The sequence below is a fragment of the Dama dama genome, chromosome 4, assembly GCF_033118175.1.
Source record: "Dama dama isolate Ldn47 chromosome 4, ASM3311817v1, whole genome shotgun sequence".
NCBI lineage: Eukaryota > Metazoa > Chordata > Mammalia > Artiodactyla > Cervidae > Dama > Dama dama.
In genome coordinates this window covers 41,033,503-41,057,109 of record NC_083684.1, presented here as the reverse complement: position 1 = coordinate 41,057,109, position 23,607 = coordinate 41,033,503, and the positions used below count along the sequence as shown (strand labels likewise).

Genomic DNA, 23,607 nt, shown 5'->3' with positions numbered 1-23,607 from the left:
TTTTGGTCATCACTGTGGGAGTTTTATTTATTAAAAAAGGCTGTAAACACTGAGAGTTACAAATTAAATTGTTGAAAGTTGGTGATTCCCTGCATACATATATTCAAAAGCTTTACAAAGTCCAATATATAGGCATGTCATTTCTAACAGGTTATATGTCTGTAGTTGTTTTCACATGTATGTAATCAGATCTGAGAATGTGGCTTTTATTAAAAAAAACACTGCTAGTACAGAGATTTCTCAACACACAATGCGCACAAGCATACACACCTGCATGCATGTGTGCATGCACACACACACAATTCATTATATCCTCAAGCTTCCTCTCCAGTAAGAATCGTCTGATACTGAGTAATATTTTAACTAAAGCTTTCTTCGTATTTCTTAATGTCAAGGGCCTTAGAGTTTATTTCGTGTATGAATTCGCAGATGTTTAGTAAGAGCTGAGCTTCGACTGAAGTTTTTCCCACATTCCTTACAAGCATAGGGTTTTTCTCCAGTATGGATTCTTTGATGATCATGCAGATTGGTCTTCTTTCGGAAAGCTCGCCCACATTCATTACATTCATAGGGTTTTTCTCCAGTATGAGTTCTCTCATGCTGAATGAGGGATGAACTCTGACTGAAGGCTTTCCCACAGTCAATACATTCATAGGGTTTCTCTCCAGTGTGGGTTCTCTCATGTTGAGTCAGTGATGAGCGTCGACTGAAAGCTTCTCCACATTCATTACATTCATATGGTTTTTCCCCAGTATGAATTCTGTGATGCTCTATGAAACTCGTACTCCTTTTGAAAGCTTTTCCACATACATTACATTGATAGGGTTTCTCACCAGGGTGAGAAATAGGTTGTTGAATGAAGGCCTGCTCACAATCATAGGGGTTCTTGTCTCCAGTGTGGATCCTCTGATGGTCAGAGAAGTCTGCAATGTGACTAAAGTCTTCCCCACAGGCATTGCAATGATAGGATTTCACTTCAGTGACATTGCTTTCATCTTGAGTAAGAGATGAGCTGTGCTTGAAATCTATGCTATAGTTATTGCTTTGGTATGGTTTGCCTCTCTTATGAATCCTCATGTGTTTGTAAAGGGATGGGCTCTGACCAAAAGCTCTCCCACATATGCTACATTCGAAAGGTTTCTCTCCTGTATGTGTCCTCTCATGTTGGACAAGAGAAGAACATCGACTAAAAGCTTTCCCACATTCCTTACACTGGAAGGGTTTCTCTCCACTGTGTGTAACCTCATGCTGAGTGAGGGATGTGCCGTGCCTAAATGACCTCCCACACAAATTACATCGATAAGGTTTTTCTCCCGTGTGAATTCTCTGGTGCTGAACGAGAGAGGAGCTGCGCTGGAAGGCTTTCCCACAAAGACTACACTGATAGGGTTTCTCTCCAGTATGAGCATTCTCATGCTGACCTAGGGAGGAGCTATGCCTGAAGGCCTTCCCACACACATTACATTCAAAGGGTTTCTCTCCAGTGTGAATTCTCTGATGCTCAGTAAGTTGTGTCTTCCAGAGAAAGGTTTTCCCACAGTCAGTACATTCATGGTGCTTCTTTCCAGGGTAAATTCCCTGATCTGTACCAGTGGGGAAAGCTCCGTCTCCTTTATGAGTTTTCTCATGTTTAGTCAGAGATGATCTGTGAATAAATGCTTTTCTACATTTATTGCATTTATAAGGTTTCTTTTTTGCAAGGATATTATTCTGATTAAGTAAGTCTGAATTATGTCCCAAATTGCTCCCAAAGGTATCACATTCACTAGACCCTGGAGGAATGTTCAGTTGTGTAACCAGGTCTGTGTTCAATCTACAGGTTTCACCAAATGTATTTTGCTCACAAGTTTCCTCTGGTGTGATTATTTTCTTCCGGGTGGATGAATCTGGCCCCAGATGTCTCTTCCAGTTTTCCTTATGCCTTTCTAACTGGCCATTAAGGTCCCAAGCATCTTCTCCCATGGTATGTGAGAGCTCATCTGTGCTAAGGGATACTTTAGATATGCTCTGCTGCAGATGTGAAGATTTGGCTTCAGGCCTGGTCTTCCAGTCTGAAAGAAACCCAAAGTGCAAACATCCCCTATTCCCCTCTGTTAAAACAAACTGCTACAGTAGGAATGAAAAGACAGCAATTATACATCACTTTGTTTTGAAATTAGTCCAATAACTTCAAAAGAAGACCCTGAATGGAGAAAGGAAGAGTGGAGAGAGATGACAGAGCTATCATTACAGAGATATCATGAAGGATAAGTCCAGAATGAGAAAGCCTACATAGAAGGGCTTGTTAGGGAGTAAGGGAACCAGTGAGCATGAGAGAGTTAGGCACAGATACAAACAGAATAGGATCATAGTCTTTCATGCAGAGTCCTATCTGCTATTCATGCCTCTTTGTCCATTTTACAAACTGCCATGGAATCTGTCTTCCTAATACAGTCATTTCATAATTTCTTAAAAGTCACTTCTGAGGCTTCAGATCTTCAAACCTTGCTGAGAAAATCTGTAGCCAGTGAACTAACTGAAATGATTTTTTGACGTAACTAGAGATAGAGGGCTATACTTCCCAAGCAGATAAAAAAGTAATATTTCAAGAGGCAAATCATCCTTGCCCTTACAACTAGAGCTGTGGTTGTAGTCTATTTGAGTTCTGATTCTACATTAATCACCTCTCCTAAGCAAAAACAATTTATTTTAATTTGCCTAAAAAGTTAGACCTTTAAACCTTTGTTTAACCTCTGAATACTAACAGAAAATTAATTACTGTCTAGGTTCTAAGAATGGTAATTTTTAAAAAATAAGGGGAGGGAGGTTTCTGGAATGCTGGAGATGTTCCATATCAACGGAAGTTTGGGTTAGATGGGAGAATGCATGTGTCAAAGTCAAACAGATGGTGCTTATAAGAGGTGTAAATTTCACTGTAATTAATATTTTTTTAATTAAAAAGAAAAGAACTATGAACAAATATTGAACTCCTGTCAATGATATACATGCTGAAGTATACAGGGGTGAAATGTACTCATGTCTGCAACTCACTAGGAAATGCATCAAAAGTAAGACAGATTAATAGATGGATAAAGAATTATGTGATAAAGCAAACATAATAGGTTACTATATAACAACAGGTTAACAATTATAGCATCATGGTGGTAGTATATGGTGTTCACTGTATCTTTTCAACTTCTCAAATTTTGAAAATTTTCATATAAACATTAGAAGGGGAAAGAAAACAGTAACTAAAGAACCCTAAATTCCCAAATTCCTTACCCTGGAACAAGACTCAATTCTAAATTCCTGAAGACAGAGAATACTTTGTATTCCTTTTAGAATATTTCTCAGTGGGACATTCAAGAAATGTTTGGTGAAATTAATGAATGAGAAAGTTCTTTCTCCAGCAAGATTCCATAACAATCAATAATTTTCTGACTGCCTTCTATATGCTCTGCAACACAGAGGGAAAACATTTAGAAACACAATAAATAGACACTCCAGGAGCTTAAAAAATCTAAGAATAAAAACAAGACAATCTTTTGATGACCAAAAAAAAAAAACCAACAGATGGCATGTAGTAAATTTGATTTTGTGTGGTAGAGATGATATAAATGGTATTTGTGACCAGGGAAGAAAGAAACAAGTATATTAGCATATATTAGGTTTTATGAATTAGAGAGACCTTGACCTTATAGATGGCTTTGGACAGAGAGAAACTATTATCTAATGAGGGAAACTGCATACTTCTTACAGAGAACATCAGCAAGTATGTAAGGGTGAAATGTACTCAGGTCTGTAACTTCAAAAAGAAATTCAACCTAGGTGGAGCTCTCTCTGGCAGGAACAGAAAGATATTACTGGAAGGTATGATGGGGACCTTAAAAATCAAGGGAGTTTCTGCTTCCTATAATGAGGTAAAAGGTTCTTTCAGAGACTGGCAGTTTATGAGATAAAGCATTAAATTTCAACATGGTCCATGACGTGATGAATAAACAAAATGTGATATATCCATACAATGCAATATTACTCAGCAATTCAAAGGGATGAAGTTCTGATACATGCTACAACATGAATGAACCTTAAGCTAAGTGAAAGAAGCCAATCACAAAGGGCTAAATATTATGATTCCATTTATAGAAAATATCCAGAATAGGCAAGTCCATAGAGACAAAAAGTAGATTAATGGTTGCCAGGAGCTGGGGGGAGTGAGGAGTAGAAAGCGACTGCTAATGGGTATAAGATTTCTTTTTGGAGATACTGAACATGTTCTGCTTAATTAGATAGTGGTGCATAACTCTGTATTTATCCCAAAACAACCACTGAAATGTACACTTTTAAAGGGAGAATTTTATGGTATGTCAATTATACCTCAATAAAACTATGATTTAAAAAACCCAATATGGATTACAAAAAGATAAGATAGAGTGAGCAATTTCAACCGGGAATTATAGTAATCTAAATCTGAGGCATGGTTTAGGATATCACCAGTCCAACTTAAAAGGCAGGAAAATCTAAGATACTTCTCAAAGGAGGAAAATAACTTGGATTGAAAGAAAAAGACTAGACTGACTGTGGTTTCTGGCCTGAGGAACTGGCAATCTGATAATTCCTAATGGGCAAGAGAAGAAATGGGTAATAGGTAAGGTAGCAAAATGTGCTGTCTGGGGATGCAAAATGATTAACTTAGATTTTACATCTTTAATAAGAACTCTGTGGGACTTGCATTGGAGGGGTCCTGTGGGAAGGGAGAGAAAAAAAAGTGACCAGGGTATAAGTAAGGACAATTCTGAGTCTATAGCACAGAATAAAGACCTGTGACTACCAGAAGGCAGGCACCCTTTTACAGGGAAGTAATATAGAATGGGCTTCCCAAGTAGCTCAGCTGGTAAAGAATCCACCTGCAATGCAGGAGACATCGGTTTGATTCTTGGCTCTGGAAGTTCCCCTGGAGAAGGGATAAGGTTACCCACTCCAGTACTCAGGCTTCCCTGGTGGCTCAGACAGTAAAGAATCTGCCATGCAATGTGGGAGACCTGGGTTCGATCCCTGGGTTGAGAAGATGCCCTGCAGGAGGGCACGGCAACCCATTCCAGTATTCTTGCTGGAGAATCCCCATGAATAGAGGAGCCTGGCAGGCTATAGTCCATGGGGTAGGAAAGAGTCGGACATGTCTGAGCAACTAAGCACAATATAGAAAGAACGAAGAGGAAGCCAGAAGGCAGGCTCCTTAAGACAGATTCACCAGGAGGGAAAAGCAAGAAAAGCCAAAGACCTGAAGCCAAGAAGCACTGAACAAGTGGGCAAGTCAGGAGAGAAGGATGCTCAAGGAACTCTGGAGGGAGGAAATGAATCAGACGGGCAGGAGTGCAGGACAGTGCTCCCCAGACCGGTGGAACAGGAGTACAATCAGGCAAAGAAGCCTGGAGGGAAGGAGACTCAAGATTATGGGTATTCCCTACAAGTCTGGGCATTGACAGTGAAAGCAGAGACACGAAACAAAGAGGAGACACGGGAGTTCAATTAATATCTGAATGAGTAAGAAGAGAGATCTCCAAACAATGCAGGGAGACTGAGGATACTAGAGGAGAAAATGATCCAGAAGTAGGGTTACAAGACAGGGAGAGATGGCATTCTGAGTAAGACAAAGGGCTACTTTCACAAAGGAAAAAGGGGTACCTTTTCCTCTGAGACCTATCAATAGCAACAAACCCTACTGGAGAAGGGAGATACACAGAGGTGTCATCCAGGAGACTGTGCAGCTCTTATGGGGAAGCTCCCAAGGCAGCAAAGTGAAGGTGCTTCCCTCTCCCTCAGCTGTGCCACATTCTGCACTGACTCTTGGATCCTCCCTCATTTACCTGGACAGACAGGTCTTTGGATTTCTCCCTCTGCTATCCATGGTTCTTCTCCTTGCTCCAATTTGAAGATCACCTCTGGCTTGGAAACTTGATATCCTGCTCATAGGTAAACACATAAGATTTGGTTGTTTATGTAAGTTGACAAAGAACCCTCTACAAGTCAGAACTAGGACTTGATCCTCAGTAACTCTGAAGGGGAAAAAAAGGTGCAACTTGAGGAGTCATGCAATCAAATGGCCTATTTCTGGTTCCTATTTACCTAAAAAGCAGGCTCAGAAACCCATAAACCTGGGTCTCAACAAGATGAACAAACTCTAACCCTGAACACCCTGCTCACAGTCACCCAAACTATGAGCCCCACAATCTGAACATCTGAGAAAGGGAAAACCTGCCAATACATAGACAAGAAGATGTGGTCCTTACCAAGAGAAACCAAGTGGCTATAGTTCTCCAGCATCACATCCCTGTACAAGCGCCTCTGAGCAGCATCCACGTGGTGCCATTCTTCCTGGGTGAAGTTCACAGCTACATCCTTAAATGTCAGTGATTCCTGTAGGAACACATTTTTGCTCAAGTAGGGATCAACCCCACAAATGTTCCCATGGCAGTACTGGGAACCTACTATAGGGTCTATCAGAAAAGGTGATCACATGTTTGATATCCTGAGGTAGTAAAGTGGGTTAAATATACTAGTTGTTATATAATTTTATAGAGAATCTAATATGGCACACAGGAAAGTCATGAGGGGCAATATATTCCACAATCCTGTAAGCCTACTTAGCTGTCTTCTTGTTACCTTCAAAGCCAAGTCTTTCTATATTATCACTAATTCCTCACTGCCCATGCACTGTCTTTGCTACAAAACCCAAATACAGCAGGGAATAAAAAGTGACTGCACCCCTTCACCCCCATTGCAAATTCCACTAAACTCCCTACAAGTAACTACTATTAACAGTTTGGTGTATATACTAAGCCGTCCCTTTCCACGTTTCCTTCACCCTCTCCCCTCCCCCACACGGTCTTGTTTTATGAACTATCATTTATATTGTTCTACATCCTGCTTTTACATTTAGCTATGTATCTTGGAAGTCTTCCCTTAGTGCTTTGTATACTTTCACCTCATTACTTTGAATTGCTTCACAGCACTCCAGAGTACATTTGGAGTACCATCACACACCCATCACCTAAAACTCACAGCACTCCACTGTGCTAAGAATAAGATTCAAACTCGCTCCATCCCTCACTGGGCTCTGGCCCTGCTGACCTCGCTGATCCCTGAACACATCAAGCTTCTTCCCACCCTGGGCACCGGATTCCCACATGGCTGACAACCAGTCACTAGTCCTTTAGGTCTCACATCCAGAATTGCCACCTGAGAAAAGGTGTCTCAGCACCTCCTTCTAATTTACTATGCGTCATATTACCATGCTTAATTTTCCTCCTAGCACAGACAAGTATCTCTCACTGTCCAAATTCCTGCCACCTGAACTTTAACTCAGGAACCAAACAGATGCAGATTTAAAAGGATGCTTGTACTTCTAATAATTATCTGGAATTTCTTGTTAGCTTTTCTGTCTCCCTGACTGCACACTCTGTGAGAATAGGGACTTGACTACCTTATTCACAGTTATATGCCCCTCAAGTGCCAAAAGTGATGCCCAGCACATAGTGGGTGCTGAAAAAAATACTTGGTGAATGAATAAATGGACCAATTCCTTTTGGATATTTGGATTAGTTCCAATATTTTGCTATTACAAGCATCACTGCAATACACTCTTTGGGCAAATATGCTAGAATTTCTGTAGACTGGCTAGCTAGAATTAGAACTGCCAGATGAGAGATATTTTGCATGCTGTACTTCCCTCCAGTCACTCCTTCCTCACCACCCACTGAAACCAGGCTGGCTAAAGACTTCCATGCCTCTGAATAGTCAAGTTCTGTTTTTCATGTGTTGATTTCTGTCTTGCCTCACCAAGCCTTGTTAAGACACCTGTCATCATGCTCAGTATGAAATATGTCCTTTGGTCTTGGTTAAACCAATTTCTAACTCAAGAAGTACATAATAAAGTATGTAAAGACGATCAGCAGCAAAGCAGGGCCATGAGATTGCTGGAGCAGTGAGGGAAAGTTACATGGTTTCTGCCTGATTTCATGCCCTCCCTGTGTGCTGAGCCATAACTGAACAGGAATTCTCAAGTTCTTGGAAGACATCATCCTCTCTCCACCCTCCCGTCCATCTGTCCCTTGTTAATTACATTTCACACTTCGGAGGTAGATTAGCACATCTTCACTGAGGTCTTCTGATCTCCCAATAGAGGGTCAATCCCCATATGATGTGCTTTAAGCCACTCTGCAAATCCACAACTATTTAAACAGACCTAGTAATCTATTTAATCCTTGGTACCACCCTTATGGCAGAAAGCGAAGAAGAACTAAAGAGCCTCTTGATGACAAGTGAAAGAGGAGAGTGAAAAAGCTGGCTTAAAACTCAACATTCAGAAAACTAAGATCATGGCATCCAGTCCCATCACTTCATGACAAACAGATGGGGAAACAATGGAAACAGTGACAGACTTTATTTTTTGGGGCTCCAAAATCACTGTAGACGGTGACTGCAGCCGTGAAATTAAAAGACACTTGCTCCTTGGAAGAAAAGTTATGACCAACCTAGACAGCATATTAAAAAGCAGAGACATTACTCTACCAACAAAGGTCTGTCTAGTCAAAGCTATGGCTTTTCCAGTAGTCATGTATGGATGTAAGAGTTGGGCTATAAAGAAAGCTGAGCACCGAAGAATTAATGCTTTTGAACTGTGATGTTGGAGAAGACTCTTGAGAGTCCCTTGGACTGTGAGGGGATCCAACCAGTCAATTCTAAAGGAGATCAGTCCTGAATATTCATTGGAAGCTGATGCTGAAGCTGAAACTCCAATACTTTGGGTACCTGATGTGAAGAAGTGACTCACTGGAAAAGACCCTGATGCTGGGAAAGATTGAAGGCAGGAGGAGAAGGGGACAACAGAGGATGAGATGGTTGGATGGCATCACCGAGTGACAGACATGAGTCTGGGTAGGCTCCGGGAGTTGGTGATGGACAGGGAAACCTGGTGTGCTGCATTCCATGGGGTCGCAGAGAGTTGGACACGACTGAGCGACTGAACTTCCTAGTTAGATGGTGAGCATTATGAGGGCAGGGGCCATATTTTTTCTTTTTTTAACTCTAAAATACCATTGTCCAGTAAGTATCTGACCCAACACTAAATATCTGTTTCCAGACTGAGCTGAGCCTTAAGGAGATGGCTGAGATCTGAATTTTAGAGAAAAAGGGGAGTGGCCCCCATCTCGTGACTGAGGTGCATGATCACATTCATAAACAACAATGGTTCCTCCCTATCACACCTCTGCTCAACACTGTGGCTATGTCTCCACAAGAACAGCGAAGGGCTGAAATGTGGTAGATTTTTCTGACAGAGGTCAGGAATCTGACTGTGCCAGGTAAGATGATACTAGATTAAAAAGAAAAGAAAGACATTAGATATCTATTAGGTACCTGGCTTTACCATATGCACTGTGGTAGAATAAAAATGCAAATGAAAAACACTGCAGCCCTTGAATAGGTTTCAGTTTATTTTAAAATGTGTTATTTATTAAAACATGGTATGAGACAATATATAGTAAAGTAAGGTGCTACCAATGTTCTGGGCACAGGAGAGAAACTTTAAGGAAGCTTATGTACTGGGCCTTGAGGGGTAAGTACCATTAAGAGGGGAGAAGAAAGAATGGGAATCTGGTCCTGGGACTGACAAATGAGAGAAGGGAGGCTGGTCTTGGGATGCAGATGACCAGCAGGGAAAAGGTTTGGACCAAAGCAGACATTTTAAGTTAGGTTGTGAAAAGTAACACCTTTCTATTCCTACTCTGTCCTCTAAACACACAGCCCCTGTGGTTTAGGAACAGAACTGCCAACCAACCTGGATTCCTTTGCTTAACTGGTTCCCTATGTTTAAAGCATGGACTCTTGACTTTATTCTGCTTCCCCAAATAGGCTGAATGAATGGTAAAGTATGTGCTGACCAGTAAACACATGTCTAGTCCATGACACTCATCACTTCTTGCCCTGGTTGGACAACTAACCTGTTCTACTACTCATGGTCTCATCAATTCTTTCCTATGTACTATTAGAGTCACTTCTCTAAAACACATTTGATCATGCATACAAACCCTTCATTTCTTCCCACTTTTCCCAACATTTACTGCCCTCACTCAGCGCATGCCACCATCATCTCTTACCTGGATCATTGCTACAATCTCCTACCTTGTCCCTCCTTTTCCACTCATGCCCCAACCCTCCCAAGTCTGTTTTCCATATAACACCTAGACTCATCTTCTTAAAACCTTTCAGAGCATGTCATTCCTTTGCTTAAAAAAGCCTCTGATGGCATCCCAATTCACCCCACGTAAAACTCTAAGTCTCTACAGTAGCTACACAGTCCTTCACAATCCGTCCCCTGCCCCATCTCCCTGCCTTCATCTTAAACCTCATCTTCAACCTACTGCTCTCTTACCTTCACTCACCCCACCCTCCTAACAACTCCTGCACATATTTCCACCTTGAGGTCTTTGCTCTGCCTGTTCCTTGACTTGGAAGTCTCTTCCTGCAGATATGCACATGGCTCCCCACTCACTTTCTTCAGCTTTTTGTTCAAATGTCACTTCACTAGAGCAACCTTCCCTGACCACATCATATGAAATAGCAACCCCCCCATCCCTCAACTGTCACTCTGTTTTCTTTTTCCCTTTTCATAGTCCTTATACCTGATACGTGATATTTTCATTTGTTTATAGGCTGCATCCCACAGCAGAATATAAATTCCAGGAGAGAAGGAACATTACCTATTTTCTCTACAGCTAACAGAGCAGGTGCTCCGTAAATATTTAATAAACTTTCCTTGAGATTAAAAATTAGACTCCTTGTTGTGAGCTCCTGAGCCCTTCCTAACCTAGTCCTCACCTAATTCCGCAGCCTTAGCTCTGGCTGCTGTTTCCCTTGTACACCATGGTTCAGTGTGGAGAACATTTACACCTCCTTGACACAAAACGAACTTCAAAAGGTTGGTCTTCCCTCCTCTGCCTGACTAACACTTACTCTCCCACCAAGACTCAGTCAAGTTCTCTCCTCAGGGCTCTATTCCTACCTACAGGTCTGGGCTAAGTCCACCCCACCACAGCTCCCTCCCTGGGCTTCTTTTCAGCACAGCTCGTAAGACTACATTACAGTGACTGTTACCTATTGTTCAGTGGTCTTCTAGCAGGTCAAGTTCCTTGTCTCAAGAACCTTCAAATCTTCAGAGGCCAGAACCATTTCGGGACATAAGGACAGTCAAGAGTTTGCAAGATTAAATAGGTAAAAAGAGCCTTGGTGTGAGTCAGCCACTCTGAATTAGATCACCTTTAGGGCATTCCAAAGCAAGTCACACCTCAGACTGTAATGATCCAGTGATGTCTTGCAAACACTGCTTATCCTTCTTTCAGATATAACTGGAACTCATAATCAGTACCTTTTAAAAATTAACAAGGAGTATTAAATATTCCCCTCCCTCATGCTGACATAAAGAGGACCTTGGCCAAAAGATGAAGCCCAAAGCAAAGAACTGGAAACAGCACATGCTAAGTTGAGAAGACCCAATGTTATGGGCCCCTAAAAGGCTCCACAACTAATAAATGTGTAGTTTTCTTGGGCAAATCACACACACCTCCTGGAGATCAAATTTTCTCATCTATGACACAGACCCCCTGAACTGAAGAAATAAAGAGTTTTACCAGCAGAAGGGTGAAACAGTATATCCAGAAAGGCCATTTACAACTGTAAGGCGACATGTCCCTCCGACTCTACCCTATACCAACCCGGTGGGAGAGCTCCCCTAAAACTAACACTCAGGAAACTTTGCAGTTTTAAAACTTCGCAAAGCTGAAAACCAGAGCCTGGCAGCTAATGAGTAAAAATAATCTTATTTATTTGTTATATATTTTAAAATATTATATTTATACTATATATATATTTATAATCTTTATTTAATATAAAATGTAGTATTTAATTATGTACATTATATACAATTGGCCACACAATGCCCTAACTCTCTAGATCTATGCTGTCTAATACAGTATCCACTAGCCACATGTGAACACTGAATACTTATAAAGTGGCTAGTTCAAATTAGGACATGCAGTTAACTGTGAAACAATGGATTTCAAAGACTCAGTACAAAAAAAAAAAAGTAAAACATGTCATTAATAATTTTAAAATGTTGATTGGTGTAGAAATGGTAAGATTTTGGCTATATTAAATAGTATACACTGCTAAAATTAACTTCACCTTTTTTTTTTTTTTTTTAACATTGTGGCTACTAGAAAATTTTAAATTATCCATGTAGCTTGTATTATGCTTGTTTTGGCTAACACTGTTCTAAATTGTTCTAGATCTCCAGCTCAGGTCATTCTCTCTAGGTGACTGAATCATCTTTCTCTTATAATTTTGCATCCTGCCATACATCCCATGCTTTCCACAAGTGGGACTCTTTGCCCTGACTATATTATTACTCTTTCATGTTTCCTTGCCTTTGCACATCCTGTTCTGACCATCGTTTATTTTCTTCCCTCAGCTCTAGACAAAAAATTCTGAGTCATCCTTCTAGAACTAGTTCAACAGTCTCTTCCTTTCTGAAGCTTTTCCAGATCCCTCATCCTCCCCCTGCCACCTCTGGTATTTGGTCTCTATCTCCATTTCAGAACTGTAGCTATATTTTCATGTTCTTCCCCCTCAACAATTTCTCAGACTTCTTTTCACTTCAGTATTTTCAAAACTATGTATGTTGGAATTTTCCAGAATCACATGGGCAATTTAGAAAAATTGGCCAAACATGAAGGGCCCTACCAGGCAACATTTAAAAGCCCCTCATGTGATACATCATAAAAAAGCAACAATTAACATTTATTGAGCATTCACCACAGCCCACACACCCTCTCACTAAATTTTCTCACTGACTCCTTACTGCCAGCCCACAGGAAGCAGGCACCTTCTCCTGACTGGTTCTGAAGGGTGACTCTGGCTAAGAATACCACCTGGCACAGAGAAGGCGTTCCAAAAATGTCTGCTGAGTAAATGAATAGGGTCTGGGTAATTCTTACCAAAGGAAAATGAGGGGTTATTTTGAGGATTAAAAAATATAAAAATTAAAAATATATATATATAAAAATTAGTGAATTCTGTTCTTAAATTACAAAAAGCAGGGGTAAATGGCAAAATGGTGGCATTAATAGCCAAATCTAAAAGCTGGCTCCTCTGAAATGCTGGTCAAAGAGAAAAATCTCTGACAAATCTAGTGAAGGAAGAAATAAAAATAAATAAAATTTAAAATAAGGGGAAACAAATGTCTATTGCTCAGGCATATACAAACTAAGGAAGATTTTTAGCAAGAAGACCCACCAGCAAGATTTTCTGATGTCCAGGTGGACAAAGAAAGATACCTTGGTTTTGGTGATATATATAGGACAGGAGCCTGCCAGCAGAATTTTTTTGAATAATCCTGAGGCAGACTAATCTTGAGTGGCCTGTTCTGAAATGATCGATCAAAGGGGCAATACAGGTTGCCTTGAATGCGACTACTAGGTGTAGCGGAAATGAGTATGGAACACAAGTTCTGCACTACCAGTGTTTTAACGGTTTGGCCAAATGCCATCCTGCTGTGAAGTGATTTATAGCACCCAACTTTACTTTCCAGATAATTAACAGGTTTCATATGTGATACAATGTTTTTTTTTTTTTTTTTGAAAAGCAGAATACTTATATGCAAACATATACACTAGATGGACCTTTAAAAACACAAATAGATTCTACCACAGGGTAAGATACAGTAGTTTGCAGCCGACCAGAACAACAAGAAAAGCAATTCACAAAAAGCATCTAGTTAAATGCAACCTATTGGTGTAGAAACAGAAAGGGCTAGAATGTCAATATTCGGGATAGAAGTAAATGACAGAAAGGATATGGGAAAATATAGTTGTTTTTCCTGGGGGCACTAGTCGATTTTGGCTACAGGAAGGAACCTGAATATTGAGCCCGTCTCGGGCAGAGGGCTATAGCTTGCGGAGGTCACGGGTGGGGGTTAAGGGAGATCAGAAACCAGGGAATGGCAGAACTTTGGCAGCCAAGGCTGGAGTGAAAATTTTTTAAACATAAGCGGCTTCAAACACATAGCCAGTTTCTTGAAATTTTCGGAATACCGACACAGGGCAGGAACTTGAAAAATCTAAGCTGAAAAACACAGTAGTGGGGGGAGAAAATGAACAGAATTCATGAGCTGCCAGTAGAACAGACTCTTAGAGAACACAGCATGCCATCAATAAAAGCACAAGGTCATCCCAGAGGTAGACTGTATCTCATCAAAACTGCAAACAATCCATGACTCGTATTTAAAAATCTACCTAGAAGGAAAACTCATAGAAACAGATGTCTGCACTCACTGTAGTCATTCTAAATGTTTAAAAAAGAATACCAAACCTTTATAAACTTTTCCAGAGAAAGGAAGGTGGGACCTTTCCTGTTCATTTCATGAGGCCAGTACAACCTTGACACCAAAACCTTTAAGACATTTCAGTAAACTAAAGTTAGAGATCGCTATCTTATGAATTTAGATGCAAAATCTTAAGATGAAAAAATTCCAGCAATATCAATGGACAATATACCTTGACTAGACTAAATGATGTTTATTAGAGGAAGCAAAGGATGGATTTAATATTTAAAATTCAACTGACTTAGCCTTCTACTCCTCTTTACTGCAGATTCTCCTTTCTCCCTTGCATTTTGTACATTTCTCTTCTGCCTTCCCTTCTTAAGTTGAAGAGTCAGAACAGCCCTGCCTTGGGAGATGAGAAAGATGGTGTGGCGATGTACCCACCTGCATCAAGAGTGCTGAGGGCGGGTGGAAGAAATGGTTAGCATGGCTGAGATACCAGAAACACTGAGCAGATAAGTCAATGTATTGAGAATGTTGAGAGCCTGGTTTCTCACCACTGGAAAAAATTATCTAATAAAATTTAAAGGAGAGAAGCTAGGAAAACCACCTGGAGTATTGGACTGGAATGTAACTCAAATTTTAAATACACAGAAATAGTTATATTAAAAAAAAATAAGGGGATAAACCAATAAAATATCCAACAGTGTGTTAAGAAATGTGAAAAATCTTAGTGAAGTGGGTAATTTTAAAATCCTAGGCCACCAATGTTGGCAGAAAAAAGGAGAGACAGTAACTGAGGAAGAAACAGAGAAAATCATCCTTGCTATAAAAAGCCTGGATCCAAATATTTTATAGGTAAATTATTTTAAAAGATAGAACTGAAAATCAATCAAAATGTTTCTACAAATTAACTGTGAGCATGCCACCAAAACCTGCCAAAGATCTCCCTCTTGCTCTGAGGGTTGCTTTACTTAAGAACACAGATGTAATTTTAAAAAAAAATGTTTTAATCATCTATTGTAACCAATGGGATTTTATCCCAGTATTAATAGTAGAAATTTTAAGAGCAATTTAAATGTTTTATGAGAAATGGTTAATTTTGTCATATCATACAAAGCAATATAGAACAGCCATTAAAAATGATTTAGAAAACGAAAGATTATCTCAAAAATTATACTTAATGTTTAAGTGAAAAACATGCATAGGGAGAAAAGGAAATTCATGAGAATAAATAAAGAAGCGCTAAAAGAATTTTCTACTAAAAAGTCTGTATTAAATACATGCTCACATACTTTGATAAAATGTATTTTAATAAAGGTAGCAGAAGTCACAGAAAAGTCAGGAAAAGAATTGTATTTTTGAAATATGTCTTAGAGAAATAGGGTTTGACATACTAACACTGTCTTTAAAACAAAGTTCTTAAAACTGTTCAGTGAAAGTCACACTGTTTCATGCAGTTACTTTGTCAGAAAATGAGCATCACCACAACTGGAAAAATAACATTTTTGCTATGTGAGGAGAAGAAAATGCAGAAAGTGTAAAATGACTTCTTAGGCTTAAGTGATTACTAATGTTTGTTCACATGACACCCACTTAAAGCATGTGTACTTTGGAGCAAAGGATGAAAGAAGTCAGGCGGCCCCACTGCACAAAAGCAGGAAGGCCCGTACACAGACAGACGGGTAAGCGCAGCACTCCATGACCCAAGAGAGCACCATGACAAGCATGCATGGTGCAAGGAGAGGCACTTGATCTTACCCAGGGGAAGGAGGGTCTGAATTGAAGCTTAAAGACCAGCGTCAGTCAGCTCAGGAAGAGGTTAAGAAAGGGGGCCTCTGCACAGAAGGAGCCTGAATATCCCTGACCACAAATATCCTGACCTGGTTCAGCAAGTGGCTTGGTTTCCCGGGAGCACCATGTCTGAGTTGCAGTGACCTGAGACAGCTTTCACTGGGAATGTTCATCCTGATGACTGAGCCACAGAGCTCTCTTGCGATCTAAAGTCAATAGACACCAGGGCCTGGTCCCTTTGCATTGCCTCCCCTTCAAGATACAACACCGAGAAACCTGGTCTCCACAAGCAGCTTTTGTTTACAAAACCTTCCTCATTTCTTACTTTTCTGGTGGCTTCAACTTTAAGAATGGTAAACAGCTTTTCAAAATCCTAGCTAAAAACACAGTACACATATAATGGGAATAAAAAAAAAAGAATGCATAGTGTTCACACAGCTATACTTACTAACAATCTATACATAGATCCCCAAGACTTAGGGGTACCTCACCTGGCCCGTCTCTGCTCCCACTGACCTCCCACCATAGGGCCACTTTAATTGTTTGCTAGCCAAGACCTGGGAGAAGGTCTTACCTGCAGGAGTCCCAACTTCCAAACTCTTGCTCCTGCACATCATTCACAGCAATCTTTAACTGTACAGTTCCCAGCTCAAAAACATGGGCTCAAGCTACAACAGTCTCCTTGCAGCTCCTTGAACACACCAGACACACATCCCACTGTTTCTCCTACCCAGAGCACTCTGCCCCAGACCTGAATGTTAACTCCCATACGTCCTTCCATTCATTCGTTCATACAGTCATTCAGCATATAAAGAACCCCTATGATATGTTAGGACACTTTTTTAGGCAGTTGGGAAACATTAGTAAACAAAAAGCAGAGACCAATACAAGTTTTGTTCACTAATGTATCCCAACCACCTAGAAAAGTGTCTTGGGCTTCCCTAGTGGCTCAGCTAGTCCAGAATCCACCTGCAATGCAGGAGACCTGGGTCTGATCCCTAGGTTGGGAAGATCCCCTGGAGAAGGGAAAGGCTACTCACTCCAGTATTCTGGCCTGGAGAATTCCATAGTCATGGGGTCGCAAAGAGTTGAACACAACTGTGCAACTTTCACTTCACTTCTTCAGAAAAGTGTCTTAACACAACATAGGGGTTCAGTGACTATCTGCTGAATGAACAGATGGATTACACCAAGGCCAAAAAGAAAAAAGCCCAAACTCCCTTGTATTCTCATCTTCCCACATCCACTGTCATACAGGACAACGGTTTCAGGTGTAGGCCCCTCATCTTTATGCCTCCCAACCGGTGTGCCCAGATGCTCAGTTGTGTCAGACTCTTTGCGACCCCATGGACTGTAGCCTGCCAGGCTCATCTGTCCACAGGATTCTACAGGCAAGAACACACTGGAGTGGGTTGCCATTTCCTTCTGCAGGGGATCTTCCCAACCCAGGGATCAAACCCACATCTCCTGTACTGGCAGGTGGATTTTTTTTAACCACTGAGCCACTTGGGAAGCTCCCCAACCCCTGACCACAGCCAATCAGCTCTGTTCCCACTCCCTTCATTTTCACTTGCTTCGACCCTGCTCCTATTCAAAGATGCAATCCCCACTGACTCTTTCCTGCAGGCACACTTTCCTTTCCCTTCTGCACTCCCAGCAGGCTCTGGATCTCTGCAGCAACACTTGACACCACCTTTCTAGTGCTATACTTCTACATGAGGCTGTCTTCCCCTACTAAATTAACTTCCTGGATAAGTAGTCACATGACTCACTACTCAACTTTTGTACTCCTCTAAGGGCCATGCTCACAGAAAGGGAACCACTGACAAAGGGAAATTTCTGCCTAAAAAGCCCCATTTGTAGGGCCAGTGTTCTGTCACGTCCTGTCCTCTGACCTGGTCATCAACTGCAGCCTGCGGTAGGTAAACCAAGTGAACACCGTCAGGCCATTCTATGAGAATACAGCTGAACCAGAGTGCTTTAGGGAACACAGGCTAAAAAGTGAAAGTTAAAGAGGTCCCTAAATTCACTGCTCAGAATACAGATCCATTTTCACCATCAAAACATAATCCTACCCCCAACGTGGAAATGATCATCACCTCCATGAGGCGTTAAGTATGTTAAGTCATCTGAATTCTCACAAGCTACTGAGGAAACACTTTATGTGGAAAGGTGCTGATGACAGTGATTTGCTCTGGCTCTCCTCAAACCAAGTAACTGTTTTGTTCTAGTTTTGTTACTTGTCTTACTCCTGAAGGCTCACTCATTAAAATGAAAACATGTAACAAGAAGTAAAATAATATAAAGGCATGATATACTGTGTTTAATTTATTATAAACTGCTTTAAAGAACATCGGTAATTTTTATCTGATTCGACTGTCTCCTGCCCTAGCAATCAGAATTTGTGATTTTTTTTCCCCCTTAACTGTAAGGAGAGTGTGGATTAAAACACCAACTGAACCTTGTTATACTTTCACGGATAGACTCTATGTAATTCAATGGGTAAGCTCAGAGTTGGGATGCTTCTAGAAAGTACCTCCTCTCTCACAAGAATAAATAGGTTCACAAATCAGCATCATATTAATTAAGTTGAAGGCTGGACATCCTGGGACATGCATTACTATACCAGTTAAAGCAGAAAAGAACACGAAAAGCTATGGGACAATCTTCCTTTGTTGTTTCCCTCCTTGCCCGGGAAGAGACCATCTCCAGCCTCTTCCTAAGCAAGTCCAGACCAGGCTTCTCTGGCCCCTTAAGGTCTCTCTCTGGCCCCTGGGTCAGAAGCTGGGGCTCCTCTCTCCTTCACTCACAGTCACTTTCCCCTCTAGTTTTCTATCCTGTCACCCCACCCTCCAGATACCTAATCGAAAAAGAGTTCAAGGGATTGGCTGGGCACTCAGGAGTCTCAACATTGGCACTCCCCAAACCATCCACTCTCAACTCCTCCCACAAGCCCACTCCTCCCTGGTCCCCTCCTTCCCACAATGCAGCCCCCCTTCGGAGAAGCCCGCTCCGCCGAGCTCTGGACACCCTGGTTTCGCAAGGCTAGGAGGCTCGGAGGGGGCGAAAGAGCCGGGAAAGGGATTCGCTCAAGTGGAAAACAATGACCGCTCCAAATACACCCCGGGAGAGCGACGGGCTGCTCACCTGGTGCCTGGCCGTCGGAGGCCTCGGGGCCATCCCTGCGTCGCCGGGCAGGGCTTCCAGGGACAGGGTCTGGGGAGAGAGAAGAGGGCCCACTCAGCCGGCCGTGACCGCCGACCCCACCGCGGCCCGCCCGCCTCCGCCCCCCAGCCACTTCTCCAGAGTAGAGAGGTGGGGAAGCGCGCGGGCCCCGCCTGGGCCTGCCTCCCAGAAATGAAAGGCTCGCTGCCGGCCGGACACCCTCCTCCGGCCACGCCCAGTCCCACCCGCGGGACGGTGGGCGCGGCCGCGCGCACGCACGCCAAGCTCGTGGGAGGGGCCGCCCCGACCCGCGCTCTCGGAATCACCGCCTGCTGGGGCTCCAGACTTCGCAGCCTCGGGCCCACACGGGGCTCCGGCCGAGGCTCCCGCCCCCGCTGCAGGCTTAGTGCTCTGCAATTCTGAAGCGCTCGAGGCAGCCCAAAGCGGCCTTAGCCGCACCGCTGCTGGACAATGGCCGCAGCGGCCTGGTAGAGCGGGAAGTGCGCCTGCGCACGCGGAGCCTGGCGCCCTCCACACACCCGGCCGTGGCGGGCGCGAGACTACACTTCCCAGAGGCGCCCGCGCCTGGGTCCCACCGAGGCTGCCGGAGAGGACGCGCGTTTTCTGAGGCGCCCGGGTGGGGACCGCTGTCAGGGCCCAATGGGGCAGAGAGTGGAGCTTGAGTACTCCTCCGTCCGAGTAACAGTCATCGAGCGTCTTCTCTGTGCCAGGGTCGTGTTGCTCGTGGCAGGATACTCCGATAGATCGGGCAGGAAAGATCCTGCTTTTGCGAAGCGAGCATGCACTCCTGTGACTAGGCATAAAAGGTAAACATGTCAACAAGACAGTTTCACTTACTGACTTCAGCCATAGGAATAAGACCGTGAAGGGCACGGGGTAACATGTTACTTCTATGCCGTCTTCACTCGTGGGTCACTGCTGAAAGCCTGGACACGGACTCCCCAGACCACATATACTACGACTAAAATACTTGATGAAATAGTTGGTACTATAGAAAGAAAAAACAAAAAGCCTTCAGATGAATCCCCCGGTAGCCTCTTGAACAGTATTCAAAAACAAACTGTACTGTGGTTCTTATGGTTTAGTCGCTAAGTCCTGTCCGACTGTTGCGATCCCATAGACTGCAGCCCACAGGCTCCTCTGTCCATGGGATTTTTCCAGGCAAGAAGAATACTAGAGTGGATGGTCATTTCCTTCTCCAGGGGGTCTTCCAGACCCAGGGGTCCAACCGGTGTCTCCTACGTTGAAGGTGGATCCTTTACTTGACTGAGCCACCAGGGAATTACAATGTTCTATCCGTTCAGTCGCTCAGTCCTCTCCTTCTCTTTAGGACCCCATGGACTGCAGCACACCAGGCCTCCCTGTCCATCGCCAACTCCCAGAGTTTACTCAAACTCATGTCCATTGAGTTGGTGATGCCATCCAGCCATCTCATCCTCTGTGGCCCCCTTCTCCTCCTGCCTTCAATCTTTCCCAGCGTCAGTCTTTTCAAAAGAGTCAGTTCTTTGCATCAGGGGGCCAAAGTATTGGGGTTTCAGCTTCAGGTCAGTCCTTCCAATGAATATTCAGGACTGATTTCCTTTAGGATGGACTGGTTGGCTCCCCTTTCAGTCCAAGGGACTCTCAAGAGTCTTTTCCAGCACCACAGTTTGAAAGCATCAGTTCTTTGGTGCTCAGCCTTCTTTATGGTTCAGCTCTTATATTTGTACATGACTACTGGAAAAACCATAGCTTTGACTATATGGACGTTTGTAAGCAAAATGATGTCTCTGCTTTTTTAATAGCTAAGTTTGTCATAGCTTTTCTTCCAAGGAGCAAGCATCTTTTAACTTCATGGCTGCAGTCACCATCTGCAGTGATTTTGGAGCCCCCCAAAATAAAGTCTGTCACTGTTTCCGCTGTTTCCCCATCTATTTGCCATGAAGTGATGGAACCAGATGCCACAATCTTAGTTTTCTGAATGTTGAGTTTTAAGCCAACTTTTTCACTCTCCACTTTCACTTTCATCAAGAGACTCTTTAGTTATTTTTCCCTTCCTGCCATAAGGGTGGTGTCATCTGCATATCTGAAGTTATTGATATTTCTCCTGGCAACCCTGATTCCAGCTTGTGCTTCATCCAGCCCAGCATTTCTCATGATGTACTCTGCATATAAGCTAAATAAGCAGGGTAACAATATACAGCCTTGATGTACTCCTTTCTCGATTTGGAACCACTCTTGTTCCACGTCCAGTTCTAACTGTTGCTTTCTGACCTGCATACAGATTTCTCAAGAGGCAGGTCAGGTGGTCTGGTATTCCCATCTCCTGAAGAATTTTCCACAGTTTGTTGTGGTCCACACAGTCAAAGGCTTTGGCATAGTCAATAAAGCAGAAGCAGATATTTTTCTGAAACTCTCTTGCTTTTTCAATGACCCAACGGATTTTGGCAATTTGATCTTTGGTTCCTCTGGCTTTGCTAAATCCAGGTTGAACATGTAGAAGTTCAAGGTTCACATACTGTTGAAGCCTGGCTTGGAGAATTTTGAGCATTACTTTACTAGCATGTGAGATGCGTGCAATCGTGTGATAGTCTGAGCATTCTTTGGGATTGCAATGAAAACTGACCTTTTCCAGTCCTGTGGCCACTGCTGAGTTTTCCAAATTTGCTGGTATATTGAGTGCAGCACTTTCACAGCATCACCTTTTAGGATTTGAAATAGCTCAACTTGAATTCTATCACCTCCGCTAGCTTTGTTCGTAGTGATGCTTCCTAAGGCCCACTTGACTTCACATTCCAAGATATCTGGCTCTAGATGAGTGATCATACCATTGTGGTTATCTGGGTAGTGAAGATCTTTTTTATATAGTTCTGTGTATTTTTGCCGCCTCTTCTTAGTATCTTCTGCTTCTGTTAGGTTCATACCATTTCTGTCCTTTATTGTGCCCATCTTTGCATGAAGTGTTCCCTTGGTATCTCTAATTTTCTTGAAGAGATCTCTAGACTTTCCCATTCTATTGTTTTCCTCTATTTCTTTGCATTGATCACTGAGGAAGGCTTTCTTATCTCTCCTTGCTATTCTTTGGAACTCTGCACTCAAACGGGTATATCTTTCCTTTTCTCCTTTGCCTTTTACTTCTCTCCTATTCACAGCTATTTGTAAGACCTCCTCAGACAACCATTTTGCCTTTTTGCATTTCTTTTCCTTGGGGATGGTCTTGATCCCTGCCTCCTGTCCAATGTCATGAACCTCTGTCCATAGTTCTTCAGGCACTTTGTCTGTCAGATCTAATCCCTTGTATCTATTTGTCACTTCCACTGTATAATCATAAAGGATTTGATTTTTATTTAGGTCATACCTGAATGGTCTAGTGGTTTTTCCTACTTCAATTTAAGTCTGAATTTAACAATAAGGAGTTCATGGTCTGTGCCACAGTCAGTTCTCAGTCTTGTTTTTGCTGACTGTATAGAACCTCTCCATCTTTGGCTGCAAAGAATGTAATCAGTCTGATTTCAGTATTGACTATCTGGTGATGTCCATGTGTAGAGTCTTCTCCTGTGTTGTTGAAAAAGGGTGTTTGCTATGACCAGTGCGTTCTCTGGGCAAAACTCTATTAGCCTTTGCCCTGCTTCATTCTGTACTCCAAGGCCAAATTTGCCTGTTATTCCAGGTGTTTCTTGACTTCTACTTTTGCATTCCAGTCCCCTATAATGAAAAGGACATCTTTTCTGGGTGTTAGTTCTAGAAGGTCTTGTAGGTCTTCATAGAACCATTCAACTTCAGCTTCTTCAGCATTACTGGTCAGGGCATAGACTTGGATTACTGTGATATTGAATGGTTTGCCTTGGAAATGCACAGAGATAATTCTGTCGTTTTTGAGACTGCATCCAAATACTGCACTTTGGACTCTTTTGTGGACTGTGATGGCTACTCCATTTCTTCTAAGGGATTCTTGCCCACAGTAGTATATATAATGGTCATCTGAGCTGAATTCACCCATTCCAGTCCATTTTAGTTCACTGATTCCTAAAATGTCGATGTTCACTCTTGCCATCTCCTGTTTGACCACTTCCAATTTGCCTTGATTCATGGACCTAACATTCCAGGTTCCTATGCAATATTGCTCTTTACAACTTCGGACTTTATTTCCATCACCAGTCACATCCACAACTGGGTATTGTTTTTGTTTTGGCTCTGTCTCTTCATTCTTTCTGGAGTTATTTCTCCACTGATCTCCTGTAGCATATTGGGCACCCCTACCAACCTGGGGAGTTCATCTTTCAGTGTCCTATCTT

The 23,607-nt window shown here is 42.4% G+C and overlaps 1 protein-coding gene across 2 annotated transcripts; it reads right to left on the bottom strand.

The window, feature by feature from the left end:
* Nucleotides 1–19,813, bottom strand: ZFP90 (ZFP90 zinc finger protein). 2 transcript variants are annotated; one of them, XM_061138820.1, is made up of 5 exons: nucleotides 19,592–19,813; nucleotides 19,295–19,363; nucleotides 6,267–6,393; nucleotides 5,844–5,939; nucleotides 1–2,051 (listed from the first exon to the last, which is right to left on the bottom strand). In XM_061138820.1, the coding sequence occupies exons 2-5, from the start codon at nucleotides 19,325–19,327 to the stop codon at nucleotides 400–402; spliced, it is 1,908 nt and encodes a 635-aa protein (XP_060994803.1). In that variant the 5' UTR covers nucleotides 19,328–19,363; nucleotides 19,592–19,813; the 3' UTR covers nucleotides 1–399. The 2 variants fall into 2 exon arrangements, with proteins under 2 accessions (XP_060994803.1, XP_060994802.1); XM_061138819.1 differs by having other exon boundaries at nucleotides 19,639–19,805.
* Between the last annotated feature and the right edge of the window lie 3,794 nt (nucleotides 19,814–23,607).

Excerpts from the sequence above, each read along its gene's own strand:
- ZFP90 (XM_061138820.1), bottom strand. The coding sequence starts at position 19,327 with ATGGCCCCGAGGCCTCCGACGGCCAGGCACCAG. Across the intron at positions 5,940-6,266 it reads TAGCCACTTGGTTTCTCTTG|GATATCAAGTTTCCAAGCCA; the intron begins GTAAGGACCACA and ends ACCTATGAGCAG. Across the intron at positions 2,052-5,843 it reads CCAAAGACCTGTCTGTCCAG|ACTGGAAGACCAGGCCTGAA; the intron begins GTAAATGAGGGA and ends GGTTTCTTTCAG.